This window comes from Megalobrama amblycephala, linkage group LG8 (assembly GCF_018812025.1).
Source record: "Megalobrama amblycephala isolate DHTTF-2021 linkage group LG8, ASM1881202v1, whole genome shotgun sequence".
Classification (NCBI taxonomy): Eukaryota; Metazoa; Chordata; class Actinopteri; order Cypriniformes; family Xenocyprididae; genus Megalobrama; species Megalobrama amblycephala.
Genome location: NC_063051.1, coordinates 899483 through 923607, shown reverse-complemented (window position 1 = coordinate 923607; position 24125 = coordinate 899483). Strand labels below are relative to the sequence as shown.

General features: G+C 35.3%; 1 protein-coding gene across 1 annotated transcript; it reads left to right on the top strand.

Moving 5' to 3' along the window:
- Nucleotides 1-14211: 14211 nt before the first annotated feature.
- On the top strand, nucleotides 14212-22365 carry LOC125273354 (1,25-dihydroxyvitamin D(3) 24-hydroxylase, mitochondrial). Its single transcript, XM_048198614.1, has 12 exons — nucleotides 14212-14549; nucleotides 15243-15433; nucleotides 15513-15606; nucleotides 15691-15784; nucleotides 15875-15966; nucleotides 16090-16201; nucleotides 17605-17750; nucleotides 18026-18192; nucleotides 19435-19513; nucleotides 21261-21458; nucleotides 21577-21688; nucleotides 21800-22365. Exons 1-11 carry the CDS (start codon nucleotides 14310-14312, stop codon nucleotides 21685-21687), a joined length of 1524 nt encoding a protein of 507 aa, XP_048054571.1. The 5' UTR covers nucleotides 14212-14309; the 3' UTR covers nucleotide 21688; nucleotides 21800-22365.
- The last annotated feature ends 1760 nt before the right edge of the window (nucleotides 22366-24125 follow it).

Genomic DNA, 24125 nt, shown 5'->3' with positions numbered 1-24125 from the left:
AACAGCACACTAAAAAACACTTAGAAGACCCCATCAATCGTATACAGTAGTAAGGCTCTAGCAACTTTCTAGCAACCACCTAGTACACACTAGTAACTGCATAGCAATACAATAAAAAGCAGCACATCCTAGCAACTGCAAAACATAGTAATACCCTAGTAAACAACTATCAAAGCTCTAGTAACCCTAACCAAGTAAATTCCATGCCAATGCAATACAAAACTGTCAGAACACATTCGCAAATGCATAGCAATGAACTAAAAATCATTTAGTGCACCCTAGCAACTGCATACCACATAGCAATACCCTAGTAACCACCTATCAAAGCTCTAGTAACCCTAACCAAGTAAATCCCATGCCAATGCAGTACAAAACAGCCAGAACACATTCACAATTGCATAGCAATGAAATAAAAATCATTCACTGCACCCTAGCAACTGTATACCACATAGCAACACCCTGCAATCACCTATCAAAGCCCTAGTAACCCTAACCAAGTAAATACCATGCCAATGCAATATAAAACAGCCAGAACACATTTGCAATTGCATAGCAATGAACTAAAAACCAATCAGTGCACCCTAGCAACTATATACCGCATAGCAACACCCTAGTAACCACCTATCAAAGCTCTAGTAATCCTAACGAAGTAAATTCCATGCCAATGCAATATAAAACAGCCTGAACACATTCGCAAATACATAGCAATGAACTAAAAACCATTCAGCACACCCTACAAAATATATACCACATAGCAACGCCATAGCAACCACCTATCAAAGCTCTAGTAACCCTAACCAAGAAAACTGAATGCCAACACAATACAAATCAGCCAGAACACATTTGCAAATGCATTGCAATGAACTAAAAATCATTAAGTGCACCCTAGCAACAGTATACCACATAGCAACACCCTAGCAACCACCTATCAAAGCTCTAGTAACCCTAACCAAGTAAATTCGATGCCAATGCAATACAAAACAGCCAGAACACATTCACAATTGCATAGCAATGAAATAAAAATCATTCACTGCACCCTAGCAACTGTATACCACATAGCAACACCCTAGCAATCACCTATCAAAGCCCTAGTAACCCTAACCAAGTAAATTCCATGCCAATGCAATATAAAACAGCCAGAACACATTTGCAATTGCATAGCAATGAACTAAAAACCAATCAGTGCACCCTAGCAACTATATACCACATAGCAACACCCTAGTAACCACCTATCAAAGCTCTAGTAATCCTAACCAAGTAAATTCCATGCCAATGCAATATAAAACAGCCTGAACACATTCACAAATACATAGCAATGAACTAAAAACCATTCAGCACATCCTACAAAATATATACCACATAGCAACGCCCTAGCAACCACCTATCATAGCTCTAGTAATCCTAACGAAGTAAATTCCATGTCAATGCATAAATATATAATGCAACTTTTATAAATCGTTAAAATATTAATAACTTTGACGCTGTGAGCACGGACACTGTTGTGTAGACTGTAAGTATTTAAAATGTTAAACTTTTTAAAATGATTGATGTTTAATTTGAATAAATATCGCTCATAAACGGCCGTCGATGGCATTTGCCAGTGAAACGAGTTGAGGCTTAGACCCGGAAACGGCGTTCCTTACGTCACGACTTAACAAGCGGATTTAGAACACCCTAGCAACTGCAAAGCAATACCATTTATCGGTTGCCAGAACCAATAAATCATTAGACCGTTACCTCAGTAAGAACATGATGTGTCCAATTTGTATCCAATCATATTATTCAGAGCTTTAATGTGTCACAATGTGTCAACACCTTTTCTAAACAGCTGTCTGGTTTATGCACAGGTGTTCGCTATATATTTTAGAAAATCATGTATAGTAAAGACCTAAGTGGGAGCTGAGTGATTTGAATCAACCAGTTGTTAAATGCTGGCTAAACACCAAGAAATATTAAGCAATCACTGTGAAGGACTGTCAGCTGTTGCGGTGGTTGGTCACTTATACAACCCCCATCATAACAACAAGCAGCGATAAGCTCATAATAACACTGAGTCACTTTTGAGTGACATTGGAAATGGAGCTGGAGTTCTTCCTAAAGATTTGAATGACTTTATCCTTTTAAAATATCTCAATACAACCATTTCAGTCAAATAAACCTTTAACTCGTAGGGGAAAAAATTAACCCATAGCAAAAGTTTAAAAGTAGCCCAATTCTGTGAGAAAACCACAGACTTGGTAACCCCGGCACAATGCCCTTTTGGGGGTGCAAAATGGGTCAAGTAACACTGTCAACACCTATCAGTTGTAATGTAGGTAAACAGCCATTCATCTTTGTTTATTTTTACTTCTATTTTCTGTCTAGATAGAAATAGATTGACTTGAGCCAGTAAATAACCACCAAAATACCCTAGCAACAAGAAAAAACACCTTAGCAACTGCGTAGAAAGTGTTGAGGATATTACAATTTACCTAAAATTTAAAGTAGTTCAATCACAATCGAGTTACCCTATAGATGGATGGATGGATGGATGGATATACATACAGATGGATGGATGGTTGGATGAATGGAAATTGAAGTTTTATGAAGCCACAAAACTCATTAAAACATCACAAATTTCATTGGGGATGAATCATTTTTAAAGGGATGGTCTAGTCATCATGGCAGTGGTAATTGCAGCCAGATTTATGGGAATGTTTTTAACCTTGTGTAAAACAACCTCAAGATTCCAGTCTGAAAGTTTTTCCGTTCAACATGTGGAGGTATTTATTTGTTCCATTTGATTTGCTACCACTAATTTTGTATGTGATCCACATAATTCCTTTAGTGAAGTGCTAAAACAACACAGACATCATGTGCAAATGGCAGAAAATCTCTGTGGAAGACAAAACTAACAGCTGGAAAAGAAGGTGCACTCAAGATATTTACAATTCATTTCAGTTCAAACTGATCAGTTAGTGACCGCTTCAGTTCTCAGGTGGATTGATGTGTGTAGGGTAATGTGCAGGCTGACATTTTCTGTGCTCCTGTTTGCTTACTCATAACATGATAAGATAAGGCTAGCTGGATTTCTGCTTGTTTCCGAAAGGCTCTGCACCCTAGATAGGGTTTATGCGCCCTGTGGGACACAGTATCTAAGGTCAAGAGCTTCAGCAAATTTACCCGCGGCTTTAAGTAGCTTGGTCGGGGTCATGGAGGACGAGGGGTTTCATCACCTAAGAGTCAGGCAGTTTACTGGCTCTTTGCATCCGCTTAGTATTATGAGTGAGCATTGACTGTGTGGGCTTTGTTCAGACAGGCAGCAGAAATATAACTTAAATCCTTTTAGTTGAACTTCCGTTTTGCGGCAGCTCTGTATATTTCTATGGCATCACTGTCAAAGAGTAATTAGCTGGTGAAGTGGATTTACTTATTGTAGAGTTTATGAAAGTGATCACGAGCACTGTAATGTTTAAAAGCGGATGTCATAACAAATGTCTGTAGACCGGGAAGATTTTAAAACAAGCGGCTCATTCGTAATTGCGTAAGATCTTACCTTCATGCTGTGGAAATACAAAATGGAAGACAGGACGCAAGTGCTGAAAAGGGGCGGGGCTACAATTTTAACACGATCCCATATGTGATCACTAAAGAGTTTTCTTAACTTTAAAGGTGTGTTGCAACCAGATGCAAAGCTTCACATCAGCCCAGTGTCATCAGCCTCTTGAGACATCAGCACTAATAAAAGGACAATGAGTAAATTAATGACAAGAAAAGAGTAGTAGGAGTTGTTACTTGAACTTTACTGTGAAAAAAACCCCCTTAAAACTCCAAAATGATTATATATATTGGACTTTATTTATTTTATATAATAAGGCAACTTAATTTAATAAGGTTGACCAAATAACTGTAGCATTTTATATAGTTTTTTTCCTGTTAAAATTACTAACCTTCTTCAGTAAAGAATATAATCATCCCCAAAGCCTTTTTCCTTCAATTATGTATTCGGGTCAATGACAGGACGGGTAATATTTTTCTGTCCAAAGGCCTTAATAATAAAAATAAAAACAAATATATGACATCCAATGTATGTAAGGTAGTACAACTTGATCTTTTATTGAATCCAAAAGGATTTAAATATATTTTGCTACATATAAAGGTATTTTAAAGATGTTGAAGTGTCAAAAGGTCATTTGGTTTAACCGTCCAAAGGCCAATGCAGCCACTTCATTTGTGATTAAAATATATTAAAATGTAATACATGTATATATGTTTTATTCTGGCATGATTTTATAACATCATATATCAACATAATGCAAAATGGTATTAAAATTATGTGTAGAAGTCGTTGCTTTGTTATGAGAAAGAATGTCCAGAAAAATGTTGATTGTTGATTTAACGATCTAAAATTATCGAGTATGTCCCTCACTTTACAAAAACACACCATTGAGTGCACGCATGCAATACGTGACGTAGTCTAGTAGATTATTCTAGTGCGCGTGCATATTTAGAGTGCACGATTTCACTGCGTGATTTAGTCTATTAAAATGCCTTTAGAATGCCTCAGTTTATCTTTTATATCTATATCATTTAATATAGTTAACCAATATTACACAGCACCATTTTTTCTCCAAATATCAGCAATTACGAACGTGATATTGATTTTATACAGAGTTTAATGAACAAGAACTAATATTAAGTGACTTACATTTTAGACACCAATTCACTCTATTTCACCTACGAAAATAGTTTCAAACAAAGTCCACAGAATTGTTTTGCGTCTCTGAGCAACACTTCATGAATGAATCAGCCGTTTGAATGAATCGGTTGAATCTCAATGACTCGTTCATTAGCAGGGACTTGCTGCCACCTAATGGCGGGTTTAATTTCAGGTTTAAAGTGTCTTTTCATTTTTAAAATAATTTTAAATAACAGGATTTAACGTTTTATATTTAACATTTCAAAACATTATTTATGCATCTGTAACTGCTCTTGACTGATTCAGTTTAATCTATAGTTATATATCTAGTTATATAGTTATAGATATTACCTGAAAATCTCCTGTTTAAACCTACATGAAAAACTTGAAAAGCATTGTTTATTGTTTGTTCTGCTGTATTCATTTGTGCTAGTACTCATAATTTGATTATTTATTACTATTTTATTACTTGCTGTTTATTTGTCTAACAATATTTAAAATTTAAGTGATTTAATCTAGCTTTTGGTGTCATAACCTTATTTATTAATGTATCAAAAACAACAAAAACAATAACTAGGCTTATTTTATAGGCCCATTTTCTTTTCTGTTACTTTATTTATTAATTTTTTGTTGTGGGGCAAGTGAAAATTTTGGCAGGGCAAGTAAAAATCCTTAGCATTGAACCCTGATTCAGACACCTGCAAAGGACCACACCGTCATGAAGCAAAGTAACTTACTCTTAGCTATTTGAAAAATTCATGTTTCACTTGTTCATATGCATGTCCCGAAACATCAGGTCATTTGATACAAGCGCTTTAAAACATGGAAAATGTTGTAATATTTTAAAATCTTGAACTAAATATGAAATGTTTGGTTGTCCTTTTGTTAGCTAGCTAGATATCAGCCTTTTACTGTAGCATTGTTTGAAAATACCGTCATTCCAATGTAACCAAAATTTTGGTTAAATTACTTTTTTGATGACAGATTTTGTCCATCTTGTAATAAATAACAAAAGCAGTGTTAATTGATCATAAAAAAAAAACCAACACAATCTCATTGTTAACACTTAATAAAATGTCAAAATTAATTATATCTCCATTATATTTTTTGACACATTTTTAAAAACCTTATTCGTTAATGACCTATTCGCAATAGAAGATACATTTTTTGGAAGCACTTCTCCAACAGAAATGTTGAATTTATATTATCATAATGACATTTAAAGAGGACATCTATATAAAAAATTATGGGAAAGGGTCAAAAGTAAATCATCTCATGGCAGTTTACTTTACATCAGAAGGTATGAGAAATGCAATCTTTGTCACTTTTTTGGGTGATCTGTTCTAACCTATTTATAATCAACTAGTTTTCATTTGTAAATATACTACATATTATAAGAAAGAAAAATCAGATATTGAGAACCCTTTAATACCTCAAGTGTTTCTCCTAGAGAGCAATGAGATTCCATGGAGAGCAAATAGACTTTGGACTAAGTATCTGAGTCACTTCTTAGAGGTTTCTTCTAAAAAAAATGACCCCAGCGATCTCACATGTGTCTCCTTCAGAGTTTCAGATCTTAAACTTCTGTCTGAGATCTCAAGATGAATTCTCATCCCATTCTTCCTCAATAATCTGAGCTGCATTATATTCATTATATAACTCTATACTCATATGACACCTATTGACTCATTTTCTCTGAGGAATACTTAAACATAGCGTCACGTTCCTCTGGGATGTGCCGCTCTTATTCATGTCGTCGTCTCTCGACTCATCCATCTGAAAGCAGGAACATTCCAGTGGAAGTATGCTTTGTACATGCGGCCACAGGATGAGCGCAAAAATGTTAATAATCTCTCTCTGCTGGCATGTGGAGACATACGTTTATGCAAATAAGAGGAGCTGATTTGGGGAAACAGCTATTGATTGCACCCGTTGATCTATCGGCTCATTTTTAACCCTTTCTTCTCTAGGCTGTGCAAAAGTAGAGCACCAGCAAGGACTGGGTCTGAGTGGATAATGGATTTTCAGTGTGGACTTTGTGACAATCTCTTACAATCAGAGTTATATGAAGGCAAAACCCTAAGAGTCAAACTAACTGATAGATATCACCATATTTTTCCCAGTTGAGTTCTCTCAGTACATAAGACAATTGTTTAAATATGCGAATGATTCATTATCTACTTAAATATGCAGTAATTTGCATAAATCTGAACATGTTAGATAAAAACATTGGAATTAATTTTGTTGACATATTAGAGATAAGGTTTTTACCCAGGGATTTGATCACTACATAAATCAAAAAATACTGTCAACAGCCTGAAAAAAAAAATATATAATTTCAACTTATTTTTAGGAATAAAATGTTATAATTGAGGTAAATGATGAGCAAATCCCTCTGTACAAACCTTAGAATATAGATGAAAGAGGAGATGTCTGACTCAAAAAATTCATTTTGAGAAAATTGCCTTTATAGATATGTATTGTAACTGAAATCTACAGACACAAATAGATAATGTGTACTAAAATAAACACTTGAATGTGTACGTTAACAAAGGTTGGGTTGAAAATGGGCAAACCCAGCGATTGGGTTAAATGTTTGCCCAATCTGCTGGGTAGTTTTATTTAACTCAACTATTGTTTAAAAAATACTGTATTGCTTGATTAAAATGAACCCAAAATATGTTGGAAATTAACATGTATTCATATTTTTAATAAATGACTATTTATTAAGTTTAATGAATTAAACAATAAACATATATTAAAGTGCTTATTAATAAATGTCCACCTTTTGATTATTATTGTTGCCTCTAGTAATTATGTGTCTGATTTTTAATTTCCAACCTATTTTGGGTTCATTTTAAGTCAGCCATATAGACATTTTTAAACAATAGTTGAGTTAAATAAAACTGCCCAGCACGTTGGACAAACATTTAACCCAACCACTGGGTTTCTCTATTTTAACCCAGCATTTTTTAGAGTGTATGTAAGCAAAATAGCCCAGAAATTGACCAGTGTCTGAAAATAATCTGGATCAAAGACTTTATATATGGAAAGATGGTACTTTTCTGTTGTCAGATTTCATTGGTGATTTCAAATATGAAATTTAATCGCAAGCTTTGAGAACAGCTTTGGAGAATTTGATGTTTCCCCATTCAAAGACATAAGAGCTGCACGTGCATGCCCGAGAAGCATTTCAAAGATGGCCGTCGAGTGAAATGACACAACTTTACATTCGACATCAATTGGCGACTCTGAGCACACACACACACGCACACACACAAAAAATTCTTTACTCAACAAAATAATAAAAGTCCCCCAAATCACACACTTAAATGTATTAGCAACTGCACAGACCAAACAATATTGCCCAATATTAACACTAATATGCTGAAAGTGTCAAAATTAGTTTCATATTTCCCCAAACAAGTAGAGTTTGACTGGATCTGACGTCAACAACAAAAGATATGGAAGCGGTCTATCTTATCTATGGTTAGTTGCACTTTATTATTTACATTTCACATAGTTTTTCCCACTACTTTACAAGACCACTGCACCAACACCCCAATTCATAAAAAACATTATGATAATTGTGCATTGCAATGATGATGGCCCTAAATCATACTGTAAAGTCTTTGAAGTCTTTTGAAATGTGGCTGCTGAATGTAGGGAAACCCTTAACCCGTTCCCAGCCCGCCGAGTTGTTTATGCAAGAAAAACCTCAGAGAGGGTCAGTGAGTTCGCAGAGGTATCTGCGCTGTTCTCTATGTCATCTATAAATCACTGTCTAAGTGGCGTAAATGCACTGTAAATTGACAGCAAAAATGGTGAAATTGGACCAGATTAGTTACTCAGGTATGAATGACGCCAGCAGGGACAATTTTACTCTCATTCACACACGTAGCTCTTTCAACACCTTGATGGCGAGGAATGCACGGCCTAATTCTGTGAAGGGCAGCGAAGGTCATCAACCGGCACAAGAAACAGATGTGGCTTAGAAATCTGGTGTGAGAATTTGTGAACTTATTCCAGAAGCACAGTAATGTTTTAAGATCCTCTTTGTGGCAGTTAACAAATCATTTGATGGGGTTAATCATCTAAAGCCCTTTATTCATAGAGGTTTGAGCGATTGCATCATTTCATACAAGTCATTTTGCTCATTTGAGAAGAGTTTGATAAAAAAGTTCAATAGCCAAACACTTTGAACATGTCCACATATGCCATCTTAGCATTATAATGTTTATCTAATTCAGAATATAATCAGTCAAAGATAAATGAGTTTTTCCTTCCTTTGTCAAGATGCAAAGTGTTTATGTGCAGGCTTTTCACTGAACTCAATGACCCCTATCAGTCGGGGTCGTGCAAGCTTGAGTCATCAGTTTTGGTTCACTTCATGTGTTTTCTGCCTGTCTTGTGTGCGAAGGTTCAAAGAGTTTATGGGACACACATTAGGTTCAAAGAATATGTTTTAAACAGGTCACATGTCATATAATTTCATCTTAATTAGTGGGGTTTGTTAGGTTTTAAACTTTAGAGCATAACTCATTCTTTACTATTTGTGCTAAGTGTACTAAACAAAGCAAACAGATGAAAAACAAATCCCTGATTTACACTAAAAACAACACATAATACCTTCACATCATGACAGTGAGTTTTGCATGGTCAAACACCATGTATTTATGGATATGCATGTGCAGATTTATCTTGTTTTCCCATTTCTTTTGATCTCCTCTTTCTGAAGAACATCAAAACGGTGTTGAGCAATAAAAAATCTAAAATCCAAAGTACTGTATGAAAGAGCTTAACCAAAATTTACCAAAGAAAGAGTCTTATATAACCACTGTTTCACAGCCTAGTTCTGCCAAATAACCAAAAACAAGTTGGGGTTTTAAATCCTTGCATGGCTGTGGTTCTTTCAATAGCTTGTTTTTGCCAAAAAACGAAACGACCACCCATGTGTTCTGGAATAACCTGAGGACCGGGTCATATTGCATTCATTTAGTCAATTTAGTCCATTAAAGTTAACAAGAGGTAAAGTTTTATTGTGTATATTACTTAACAAAACATGTTATTGCTGATGTGTTTTAAGGTTTTCAAAAACAACTGAACCAATCATCCGCTATAAACTCTGACTAGCTTCACTGTTTATAGTCCAAACATCTCATCCGTTAACCAACAAATTCTGAAGTAATTCACATGTGTAAAAGTGCTTTCGAGTTATTTCTGTTATGCAGTACATTGAAAAAACAAATGATAACTGATTTTCTCAAACAGAATGTACTAGAGTGGCACAGATCATCACAGAAATCATTAAACCCACCGCTAATACTCACTAGAGTGTGTGCTACTGATTTCCCTCCAAAATGATGTCACTTCCTGGAGGATGATGTCATCATGGAACTAGCTTTGTTATTTAAAGGGGCTTTATAAAATGGAAAGTGACATTGGGGACAGTAAAAAAAAAAAAACTATGAAATGATAATCTATTGAAACTCTATTCCCATGAAAACATGTTTTGTTTGGAACATTTCAATTTGAGAAGGAATATATGCATATATACAGTGGGTACGGAAAGTATTCAGACCCCCTTAAATTTTTCACTCTTTGTTATATTGCAGCCATTTGCTAAAATCATTTAAGTTCATTTTTTTCCGCATTAATGTACACACAGCACCCCATATTGACAGAAAAACAGAATTGTTGACATTTTTGCAGATTTATTAAAAAAGAAAAACTGAAATATCACATGGTCCTAAGTATTCAGACCCTTTGCTCAGTATTTAGTAGAAGCACCCTTTTGATCTAATACAGCCATGAGTCTTTTTGGGAAAGATGAAAGAACATTTGGGGATTTGGATTTGGGGATCCTCTGCCATTCCTCCTTGCAGATCCTCTCCAGTTCTGTGAGGTTGGATGGTAAACGTTGGTGGACAGCCATTTTTAGGTCTCTCCAGAGATGCTCAATTGGGTTTAAGTCAGGGCTCTGGCTGGGCCATTCAAGAACAGTCACGGAGTTGTTGTGAAGCCACTCCTTCGTTATTTTAGCTGTGTGCTTAGGGTCATTGTCTTGTTGGAAGGTAAACCTTCGGCCCAGTCTGAGGTCCTGAGCACTCAGGAGAAGGTTTTCGTCCAGGATATCCATGTACTTGGCCGCATTCATCTTTCCCTCGATTGCAACCAGTCGTCCTGTCCCTGCAGCTGAAAAACACCCCCACAGCATGATGCTGCCACCGCCATGCTTCACTGTTGGGACTGTATTGGAAAGGTGATGAGCAGTGCCTGGTTTTCTCCACACATACCGCTTAGAATTAAGGCCAAAAAGTTCTTTCTTTGTCTCATCAGACCAGAGAATCTTATTTCTCACCATCTTGGCAAACTCCATGCGGGCTTTCATGTATCTTGCACTGAGGAGAGGCTTCCGTCGGGCCACTCTGCCATAAAGCCCCGACTGGTGGAGGGCTGCAGTGATGGTTGACTTTCTACAACTTTCTCCCATCTCCCGACTGCATCTCTGGAGCTCAGCCACAGTGATCTTTGGGTTCTTCTTTACCTCTCTCACCAAGGCTCTTCTCCCCCGATAGCTCAGTTTGGCCGGACGGCCAGCTCTAGGAAGGGTTCTGATCATCCCAAATGTCTTCCATTTAAGGATTGTGGAGGCCACTGTGCTCTTAGGAACCTTAAGTGCAGCAGAAAGTTTTTTGTAACCTTGGCCAGATCTGTGCCTTGCCACAATTCTGTCTCTGAGCTCTTCAGGCAGTTCCTTTGACCTCATGATTCTCATTTGCTCTGACATGCACTGTGAGCTGTAAGGTCTTATATAGACAGGTGTGTGGCTTTCCTAATCAAGTCCAATCAGTATAATCAAACACAGCTGGACTCAAATGAAGGTGTAGAACCATCTCAAGGATGATCAGAAGAAATGGACAGCACCTGAGTTAAATATATGAGTGTCACAGCAAAGGGTCTGAATACTTAGGACCATGTGATATTTCAGTTTTTCTTTTTTAATAAATCAGCAAAAATGTCAACAATTCTGTGTTTTTCTGTCAATATGGGGTGCTGTGTGTACATTAATGAGGAAAAAAATTAACTTAAATGATTTTAGCAAATGGCTGCAATATAACAAAGAGTGAAAAATTTAAGGGGGTCTGAATACTTTCCGTACCCACTGTATATATATATATATATATATATATATATATATATATATATATATATATATATATATATATATATATACAAAATATATAATGTTTATATATATTATATCACCAATCAGGCATACAATTATGAGCACTGACAAGTGAGGTGAATAACTCTGATTATCTCTTCTTCACAGCACCTGTATTAGGCAGCAGGTGAATTTTTTGACCTCAAAGTTGATGTGTTAGAAGAGTTTGACAAGGACCAAATTGTGATGGCTAGACGACTGGGTCAGAGCATCTCCAAAACTGAAGAAGGTGGCCTGGTCTGATGAACGTTTTTTCTTTTACATCATGTGGATGGCCGGGTGCGTGTGCATCGCTTACCTGAGGAACATATGGCACCAGGATGCACTATGGGAAGAAGGCAAGCCGGCGGAGACAGTGTGATGGTGGGAAACCTTGGGTTCTGCCATCCATGTGGATGTTACTTTGACTCGTACCACCTACCTAAGCATTGTTGCAGACCATGTACACCCTTTTATGGAAATGGTATTCCCTGGTGGCTGTGGCCTCTTTCAGCAGGATAATGCTCCTGCCACAAAGCAAAAATGGTTCAGGAATGGTTTGAGGAGCACAACAATGAGTTTGAGGTGTTGACTTGGCCTCCAAATTCCCCAGATCTCAATCCAATCAAGCATCTGTGGGATGTGCTGAACAAACAAGTCTAATCCATGGAGGCTCCACCTCGCAACTTCAAGGACTTAAAGGATCTGCTGCTAACATCTTGGTGTCAGATACCACATCACACCTTCAGGGGTCTAGAGGAGTCCATGCCTCGACGGGTCAGGGCTGTTTTGGCAAAAAAATTGAGACCAACACAATATTAGGAAGGTGGTCATAATGTTATGCCCGATCAGTATATATATGTGTGTGTGTATATATCAGCCCACATTAGGCCATTTTGAGATCATTAGCCAATAAACATGGCCGCTTCGCTCAAAGCACTTCCAAACACAATCCTGATGAATCTGTTCTCTGTGTGTTTTGTGGACTCGATCTTGTTAAATGTTACGGCAGCACAGCAAGCTCTGCAGAGGGTTCAAGGTTATTTAAACAAGATCTATGTGTGCTATGAGTCAACATGTTTACTGTACCGCATATCTGTACTTTTGTAAAACTATACTAAACTATCATGAGCGTGGGATTACCAGAGAGGCTTGAGTTCAGATGTAAGATGATGTTTTTGCATCATGTACACTGGGTACTGGGCAACACGCTTCTCTCGGCTAATTTTATACTCAAACCTGCTCTCGGGTCATACGATACACACATTAACAACATGGCTCGGCTGCACGACCCTTACAGAAATCTACAATGCTAAACAAACTTTGTAGCCAAATACGCTCGTTAAAGTGCAGTTTACATGCAATTTCAGCTGTGCCCTGTGGTGAAAGATGCTATAATTCACTTTTTTATCTGTCTATAATTATTATGCATGCCGTCTTCATGACAACATATTCACTGAATACTTAATATTTGTACTCTTTATGGATATGCACTTCCTTTACTACTTTTCAATGTAAAATCTTGAAGTTCATGGACATATGCATATCTGTTATTATGCATTATAAAACAATTATTTTATTTTCATTTATGTCCTTATTTATTTGAATGATTTTAAATTGACTTATTTATTCCTTTTTATTTTATTGCATTATTTTTTCAATATTTATGGTTATTTAGACCACTTTAAATCTCTACAGTTGCATAAAACATGCTATATTTGTTCTAATAATGGTTAAAATGCTATAATTCTTATGTTTTATTATTCTATAATTCTTCGTGACATCACATTCATTGAATACTTGTGAATACTTGTTGAATATGTGTAATTTATATGAATATGCATTTCCTCTCATACACATAATGCGACTTGTTAATCTAAAATCGTGATGTTCATGGACATCCATCCATGTTATTTATCAACTATCCTGATATAGCTATACTTTAAATGTGCAAAACGCACGTATGCATAATGATGCTCAACGATGATTAAATGTGAGATGCCATCAATGAAATTCCACCTCGAAATGTTCTAAGGCACCATCGCACTTACTGTTCAAACAACCCGATCGCCTTTGGCCACGAGCGCGCGCACAGGAGCTACTGAGTAAATATTTGCGCAAAGTGGCGTCGCGTGGTCTCAGTGTTGACTCAGAGAGAGGAGTTAAGGGCAGCTCAAAGCGAACCGCCTCACCTCCGTTATGTTTATTTATTAAGCGCGTTTGAGGGCACTTCCTCGGTCTATGAGGGGTCATGCACTCACCAACGTAGATCCATAAATGAATGGTGGGCTCGACTTCCACACATGATTCCTGATTGGTCGCCGCGTCCGACCGAGATAAACACAGCCGCGAGTATATATATAGTGCCATTTAAGAGAAACTCCACTGACACTTTTACGCACGTTGTTTTACGCACGCGTCAAGATGAGAGCGCATATCCAAAAAGGTCCTCAGATTCTGGAGATGCTGAAGAAGAAGTCTGTGGGGATTCAGCACTGCAAGCCCACATCCTCCGTGTGCGTTCTGGACTCGAAGGATGCTGCCGGGAGCGCGCCCTGCGCGCACAGTCTCGACTCCATTCCTGGACCAACCAACTGGCCGCTGTTCGGCAGCCTCATCGAGCTGCTTCGGAAAGGAGGCTTAAAAAGACAACACGAGGCGCTGGTATGAACTTCTTTATAAATGTGCATTATAAAACTATTATTTTATTTTCATTTATGTACTTATTTATTTTAATGATTTTAAATGAACTTTTAAAATTCCATATTTATTTATTTTTTTATTATTTTTAGTCAAATTATATATATATATATATATATATATATATATATATATATATATATATATATATATATGTTTATGCCTATTTAAAGTAATTTGAATCAAAATGTTTATGAAATGACTATAAAAAGCTTTTACTTTATTAATAATAATAATAATAATATTTTTTATTTTATTTAAATAAGATTTTATATAAATTTGTGTGGGCTTTTCATTTATATTTTTCTTATTTATATATATACTATAAATTAATATTAACTTAATTTAACTTTTTTTTTCTGATGTTATTTATGCTTATTCAGAGCAATTTGAATCTCTACATCTGCATATAAAATGTGCTACAGTATATAAATAAACCTGTCCAAAGTCATATATATATATCTCACTATTAATTGCAACCAAAATATAAGTGATTAATCGTTTGACAGTACCAATATATATATATATATATATATATATATATATATATATATATATATATATATATATATATATATATAGTCATGTGTACCTGTACATTTCCATTTCCTCTGTTTTAAGTTTCTCTTCTCTGTTCTTTTATCTTTTTAACCTCAGATCGATTACCATAAGAAGTTTGGGAAGATCTTCCGGATGAAGCTGGGCTCTTTTGAGTCGGTTCACATTGGTTCTCCATGTTTATTGGAGGCTCTTTACAGGAAAGAGGGCAGCTATCCTCAGAGACTGGAGATCAAACCATGGAAAGCCTACAGAGACATGCGGGACGAGGCTTACGGGCTGCTCATACTGTAAATATTCTGCTTCCGTTACAAGATTTTATTGGTTATTCCATGACATTTCGGGTATTTTAAACTCATGCATTTGCAGGGAGGGGAAGGACTGGCAGCGGGTGCGCAGCGCTTTCCAGCAGAAACTCATGAAACCAACCGAAGTCATGAAACTGGACGGGAAAATCAATGAAGTGAGTTCTGCTTCATAAACATCAGTTCACGTACTGTATCATTCATGAAACATATGAGTGACTGCTCGTTGTCTTTATGGAAAGGTTTCAGCTGATTTGATAAAGAGGATCGGAAGAGCCCATGTCGATGGGAAGATCAATGATTTGTATTTTGAACTGAACAAGTGGTCCTTTGAAAGTGAGTCTTCATGCAGCACTTGCCACAAATAGCATTCTGCATTGCTTTAATGAAATGCATTTAATGTTTCTTCCTCTTTTGTTCTTATAGCCATTTGCTATGTGCTTTACGACAAACGTTTTGGGCTCTTGCAAGACCGTGTCAGCGAGGAGGCCATGGATTTCATCACCGCGATCAAAACGGTAAATTGACCCAATACAGTGAGGGTCTATGATAAACCTTCATCTACTTCTCCTTAGCTGCATTTGAGGTGTTAGAAATGCAAAGATGCAGTTGAAAAACAGATGGTGTTTTCTCACTTTCAGATGATGAGCACCTTTGGAACAATGATGGTGACGCCCGTGGAGCTTCACAGGAACCTGAATACGAAAACATGGAAAGACCACACAGCGGCTTGGGACCGTATTTTTAGCACAGGTACTAAAGAGTTCCTTTATCAGATGACGTGTGACCCATAAAGGTGTTCAAAGCACATTTCCAGTCAGGTGATGACACATGAACTTACGGCTTTCTGCCTCGACTCTCCAAAGCAGATCCGTGCACACAGCAGGAGAGAGAGAGAGAGAGAGAGAGAGAGAGAGAGTAAACTGCGGTAGTAAACGCGGTGACCTAAGTGCAAGAGAATCCAGCCAAATATTTGTACTAGCAGCAGGGAGGGAGGGAGAGGCGGGCAGGAATGTTGACGCGAGGCTGAATTACTCACAGTTTGTTGTGCTGCTGTTGCTCCATTAGCGGCCGCTCGCTGACAGACACCTGCCACACATTAAGAAATATTTCGTCTTTCCTGCGTCAAACAACAGCAGCACGTGCTGGACAAGTTCAAGTAGGGTTGTCCCACACACGTAGGCCTGCCATTAAGACAAAAATGCTAATACCATACCAGTTTTAATTAACAATTAGTTATTTAAATTTAAGTACACATACATATTCCTCAGAATTTGTAATTTTAAACAAATATATAAACACAATACAAATACATAATACACCTGAAATAAAATGATTATTATGAATGCAAAGTTAAATAAAAAATTTCACTATGATGATTAAAAAAGTGCTTTGCATAGACATAAATAAAGAAAAACAGAATTGAACAAGTTTAAATCACTGTTATAAGTTAATTCAAAGTTCATTTAAAATGGACTAATATGAATATATAGAAGAAATAATAAAAAATTACATATAACAAAATTTTTATATTTAAAATATGCATTAAATTGATTAAAAGTGACTTTTGCATTTCTACAAAAGATTTACATTTCAAATAGCTGTTTTCAACATGCATAATAAAATGAATACTGTAAAAAATGATATGATCAGTAAGTCATGGCAACTTATGTTTTGACATTACTTTAACTTATCAAATGTACTTGTTTATTTTTGCACAGTTTAATATCATTTAAGTTGAAATGAGTCAATTTGAAAAATATAAGGCAGCAACTGAACTTTTTAAGTTAAAATAGGTGGATCTTTTTGACAGTGAAATGTTTCTCGAACAGCAAATCAGCATATTAGAATGATTTCTGAAGGATCATGTGACACTGAAGAAAATTCAGCTTTGATCACATGAATAAATTGCATTTTAGAATATATTCAAGTTCTTACATTATTTCTATTTTACTGTATTTTCTATCACATAGATGCAGCTTTAGTGAACATAACTTTCAATAAAGGACATCATTAAATAAAATCATGCATTTACTGTAAATATTATTGAGCAAATAGCATCTTTTATTCACTTACATTTTTGAATGCACACACTTTTATAAAAATGTTTCATCAGAAATATCATGAATTAATCATGCAATCTATCATCTTTACAGCTAAACTTTACATTGACAAGAATCTGAAGAGGCACTCAAATGGCAAAGCGGACGACTTCCTCTGCGACATCTACCACCAGAGCCACCTCACCAAGAAGGAGCTGTACGCCGCCACAACAGAACTTCAGGTCGGAGGAGTGGAGACGGTACGCTTTCATAACACAGACGCACTTTCACAATCCCAGACAAACAAACTTGTTTTTCAGCGAACTTGTTTTCGAGTCACACGCGAGCGAACTAAAAAAACAGTTGATTTAACTCGTCTTTGTTCTGCTCTTATCCAGGCTTAGTTCACTCAAGCACATAAGTCAGAAGAATGAGGCAAGGCGGGCGTAGCGCTCCGTTAATTGTTCCGCTAGAGGAACATTGTACAGTGTGGCCCTGATTGACCAAGCAAATCCTTCTTGTTTTCCTCTTGCAGACTGCTAATAGCATGTTGTGGGTTATTTTCAACCTCTCCCGTAACCCCTGCGCCCAAGGAAAACTTCTGAAGGAGATCCAAGACGTGGTGCCTGCTGGGCAAACGCCTCGTGCCGAGCACATCAAGAACATGCCCTACCTCAAAGCCTGCCTGAAGGAGTCCATGAGGTGAGCATGCCAACCCAAATAGGTTCCAGAGGTTTGCCATAGATGAACTGCTTTTGGTTCCCCAAAGAACCTTTCAGTGAACAGTTCTTAAAACAACCTTTTTTTTTAATCGAAAGAACCCTTTTCCACTATAAAGAACCATTTGTGGAATGGAAAGGTTCCATGGGCGTTAAAGGTTCTTGATGGAACCATCAATGCCAGTAAAGAACCTTTATTCTTAAGAGTGCGGAATCTTTCCATTGCACAAAAGTTTTTGGAAAATTATTTGGAGAACCCAGAATGGTTCTTACACCCTTAAAAATTCTGGTTCTTTATTGGCATCATCCATCAAGAACCTTTAACATCCATGGATCCTTCCTATTCCACGGAATGTCCATTATAGTGGAAAAGGGTTCTGTAGATTATTGAATTGTTCTTCACTCTAAGAAAAAAATTATTCTTTTAAGAACTGCTCACTGAAAAGTTCTTTAGGGAACTCAAAATTGTTCTAACGCTGTTAAAAATAAAGGTTCCTTATTGGCATTGATGGTTCCATGAAGAACCTTTAACATCCATGGAACCTTTCCATTAAACAAAAGGTTTTTATACTGGATAAAAGGTTCTTTAGATTTTGGTTTGTTTAAGAACTGTTCACTGAAAGGTTCTTTGAGGAACCCAAAATGGTTCTTCTATGGCATCATTGCACAACATGTTCTTTAGATTATTAAAAGGTTCTTCACACTAAAAATTATTCTTTTAAGAACGGTTTACTAAAAAGGTTCTTTGGGGAACCAAATATAGTTCTTCTATGGCATCACTGTAAAAACCCTCTTTATTTTATCCCAGCACTCTTCTGATAAATTTGTAGTATCAGCTGTAAAAGGTTCATATGAGGTGATGCATGATCATTTCTAATAGACCGGCAGATTAGGCTGGTCATTACCAGATCCAGTCAGGTGACATAATAGTCCCGACTGGAATCCGAAAGCACATGGAAGTCATGTTTATGCCCTCACACTTTCATGTTCCAGGCGTCAGTCATGCGTTAGAGGAAGACATGTCTTCATACATTAAAGAAGGATAATGCTGAAGCATGTGCCGAGAATGTAGATGGTGTATTTGTGGGATTATCTAGCCTTGACCTCCATTAGCGCCATAACGTGCCTCATACCTTTCAGCTTACACACTCACGCATGCAAAAAATGGAAATTCTCTGTAAATCTCAACAGTAAGAAGTTCATTGTTGTTTTTTTATTTCTACAGAGTTTCACCATCTGTGCCGTTCACCAGCCGTACCTTAGACAAGGACACCGTGCTGGGTGATTATACTCTGCCTAAAGGAGTGAGTATTTCATTATTAGCGGACCTGCTCACTACTGTCCCTATATGAACTCTGATCCAAAACCTAGCGAGCGGTCTTGATGTCTACCGTCTAACTCGAAGGCAGCTACCTTCTAAAACAGCATCTTAACAGAAATAAGAGTTCATAAGCGGCTGGTTTGAAAAGATCTACATTAGCAGCAAAAATGCTCCTCTTATAAAGCACGAGAGAATTGACACACAATTGATCGCAATAGAGTTTGATGTTAACATCTTATATATATATATGGGTAATTGCGTAAAAACAATGCATTCTGGGTAATAATTGTTGTTTAATGACAAATAAAATGACCCAGAATGCATTGTTTTTACATGATATTACTGTTTTGATGGAAAACGGTATTTTACCAAGCTAAAAAAATAGCTGTAAAAATTAAACAAATTTACACAGTAAAATAGGATTTTCCCTCAAAATAGTAATATAACGTAAAAACAATGCATTCTGGGTAATATTTGTTGTTTAACGACAAATAAAATGACCCAGAATGCATTGTTTTTACATGATATTACTGTTTCAATGGAAAACGGTATTTTACCACTCTAAAAAATAGCTGTAAAAACAAAACAAATTTACACAGTAAAATAGGATTTTCTATCAAAACAGTAATATACCGTAAAAACAATGCATTCTGGGTAATATTTGTTGTTTAACGACAAATAAAATGACCCAGAATGCATTGTTTTTACACGATATTACTGTTTCAATGGAAAACGGTATTTTACCACTCTAAAAAATAGCTGTAAAAACAAAACAAATTTACACAGTAAAATAGGATTTTCTATCAAAACAGTAATATACCGTTAAAAGAATGCATTCTGGGTAATATTTGTCATTTTCAACGACAAATAATATTACCCAGGATGCATTGTAATATACAGAATGTATTGTAATATACAGAAGTAATATACTGTAAAAACAATGCATTCTAGGCAATCTTTGTTATTTTCGAGAATGTAGCCTATAGGTTACTATCTCGAAATGACAAATAAATTTACCCAGAGTGCATTGTTTCTATAGAAAACTGTATTTTTATTGTTTCATTTTTTACAGCTATTTTTCGAGAAAAAGGCTACTTGTTGAAAACGACAAATTATATTACCCAGAATGCATTGTAATATACAGAATGTATTGTAATAAACAGAAGTAATATACTGTAAAAACAATGCATTCTAGGTAATCTTTGTTATTTTCGAGAAAGTAGCCTATAGGTTACTATCTCGAAATGACAAATAAAATTACCCAGAATGCATTGTTTCTATGGAAAACTGTATTGTACTGTGTAAATCTGTTTCATTTTTTACAGCTATTTTTCGAGAAAAAGGCTACTTGTTGAAAACGACAAATAATATTACCCAGAATGCATTGTAATATACAGAATGTTTTGTAATATACAGAAGTAATATACCTTAAAAAATGGGTAATATTTGTAATTTAACGACAAATATAGTTACCCAGAATGCATTGTTTTTACGGTATATTACTGTTTCAATGGAAAACTGTATTTTACTGTTTAAATTTGTTTAGTTTTTTACAGCTATTTTTTAGAGTGTAGATTTTGCTGTAAATTTATCATATAATCTATGTTAAATGTGATGTTAGTTTTATAGACATTTTATGCATTGCACATGATTGAATTCATATTTAGCAGTTCTTGAGATGAAATTTTGGTGCGTTGTATTTATTTAACCCTATTTCTTTATGTTCTCAGACCATCCTGATGATCAACAGTCAGGCTATCGGTTCAAACGAGGAGTATTTTGACAACGGGAAGCAGTTCAGACCAGAACGCTGGCTTCAAGATAAAAGCTCCATCAACCCTTTCGCCCATGTGCCCTTTGGGATAGGAAAGAGGATGTGCATCGGCCGACGTCTCGCTGAGTTACAGATCCAACTGAGTCTTTGTTGGGTAAGTTAAGTTTCCAGTGTAGCTGTGCATTAAACGATTACCAGTACTTCTAGTAGGTCTTGTATATTAATGTATTATCTTCACCTAGTCCAAATGATTCATATGCTCTTTATCACAGATACTACGTGACTACGAGATTGTGGCCACAGACTATGAGCCGGTGGAAGCGCTGCATTCAGGAACTCTGGTTCCCAGTCGAGAGCTTCCAGTGGCGTTTATCCCCCGATGAGGTACGGAAATGATGAACATTTCATTCAAGACCATAAAGATATTAGCAGAGGTTTGAAGAATGGAGAGGATCTTCTATTGTATTTTAAAACCTGTTTTTTTTGTCTTTGCAGATGCCATGTACCACTACTAACCTGAACGGATGACTCCATAACAATGGATCAGACATATGACGAGACCTTTATATTGCTGCTAACCCATACAGAATGTATCAGTCTCACACTTCAAAAATACCTCAAACTATTAGTATACATACAGTAGAAAATATGATTATTCTATTTATTTACTTTATGGAAATTAAATATTTAAGGTTTTCTCATAATTGCTGCTACCTACTATATTACTACAGTAAATATATTTTACTAAAATGTTAAAATTATTATGTAGAGATGGTAAATTTTCTATGCAATATTGTTTTGTACTGAAATCATTCCATGTACAGTATTATGTAAAATTCTTTTTTTTAATGCTGTGTAGAAATGTACATATATGTCATATAAAACATAAATGTAACATTCTATTTATATACTCAATAATATATATTTATGTTTAATGTATGTCTGTATGAGTGGTGAGAAAACAATGTGACTGTTGAAAAGCAAATCAAGACAATCTAGAAATTCACTGGATATTGTTCACCACAAACCACTTTTGTTCTTAATAAAAAGTGCAGATGTCATGCTGTGGTCTGAAATAAACTGAATTCATTGTGTGTGCCACATTAAAAATACTTTGCACTCACTTACAGAAAAGTACCACGGTATTACTAAACTGTAAAAAAAAAAGAATTGTTGGTTTACTGAGTTCATTGACATGACTCTAAAAATTAATACAACAAAGGTGATTGGTTTAATCAACAGAAACTCAAAATAAGATGTTATCTGAAATACATTAATTATCTATGTTGCTTTGACAAAATAAAAAATGTTATGATAAATCATGAAAATAATTTTTTACAGTGTATGTTTTTCTGGATGTGCACTGTGTACTTTGAAGCACCCTAAACACCATCTGAATATAATAATTATTCCATAACATGGTGTACCATGGTTTTAATATTTGATACCATCACTGATCAGATCTATATAAAAAAAACTTTTATATCAGGCCAATATATCAGGACTATAATAATTATTTCTCTGCAAAAGTAGAGGCTGAAGTTGATTAAATAAAGGGGAAAATATATTCATTTTAAATGAGTAATCACTTAGCTCTCTATATAAGTTTGATATATAAGTACACACACATATACAGTACACACAAATAAAGTAATATATATTATATGGCAAATCTCAGCTGCGTGATTGTTTGTATCGTCACAAAATGCACAAAGAAAAAAAAAGGGTTTAAGAAGATAAGAAGATATATAAGAAAGTGATAAAAAGAACTATTAAAAATAAATAAAAAATAAATATAATATTATTTTAATATTACACAAACACATAGACACACTATATATATATATATATATATATATATATATATATATATATAATTTAATATTATTTGATATAATTTTCATATATATATATATATATATATATATATATATATATATATATATATATATATATATATATATATATATATACAGTACAGTCCAAAAGTTTGGAACCACTAAGATTTTTAATGTTTTTAAAAGAAGTTTCGTCTGCTCACCAAGGCTACATTTATTTCATTAAAAATACAGTAAAAAACAGTAATATTGTGAAATATTATTACTATTTAAAATAACTGTGTACTATTTAAATATATTTGACAAAGTAATTTATTCCTGTGATGCAAAGCTGAATTTTCAGCATCATTACTCCAGTCTTCAGTGTCACATGATCCTTCAGAAATCATTCTAATATGCTGATCTGCTGCTCAAGAAACATTTATGATTATTTTCAATGTTGAAAACAGTTGTGTACTTTTTTTTTTTTCAGGATTCCTTGATGAATAGAAAGTTCAAAAGAACAGCATTTATCTGAAATACAAAGCTTCTGTAGCATTATACACTACCGTTCAAAAGTTTGGGGTCAGTAAGAATTTTTATTTTTATTTTTTTGAAAAGAAATTAAAGAAATGAATACTTTTATTCAGCAAGGATGCATTAAATCAATCAAAAGTGGCAGTAAAGACATTTATAATGTTACAAAAGATTAGATTTCAGATAAACACTGTTCTTTTGAACTTTCTATTCATCAAATAATCCTGAAAAAAAATATTGTACACAAATATTTTGTACAATTGTACACATTAAATGTTTCTTGAGCAGCAGATCAGCATATTAGAATGATTTCTGAAGGATCATGTGACACTGAAGACTGGAGTAATGATGCTGAAAATTCAGCTTTGATCACAGGAATAAATTACTTTGTCAAATATATTTGAATAGAAAACAGTTATTTTAAATTGTAATAATATTTCACAATATTACTGTTTTTACTGTATTTT

Excerpts from the sequence above, each read along its gene's own strand:
- LOC125273354 (XM_048198614.1), top strand. The coding sequence starts at position 14,310 with ATGAGAGCGCATATCCAAAAAGGTCCTCAGATTCTGGAGATGCTGAAG. Across the intron at positions 15,967-16,089 it reads TCATCACCGCGATCAAAACG|ATGATGAGCACCTTTGGAAC; the intron begins GTAAATTGACCC and ends TCTCACTTTCAG. Across the intron at positions 21,459-21,576 it reads TCCAACTGAGTCTTTGTTGG|ATACTACGTGACTACGAGAT; the intron begins GTAAGTTAAGTT and ends TCTTTATCACAG.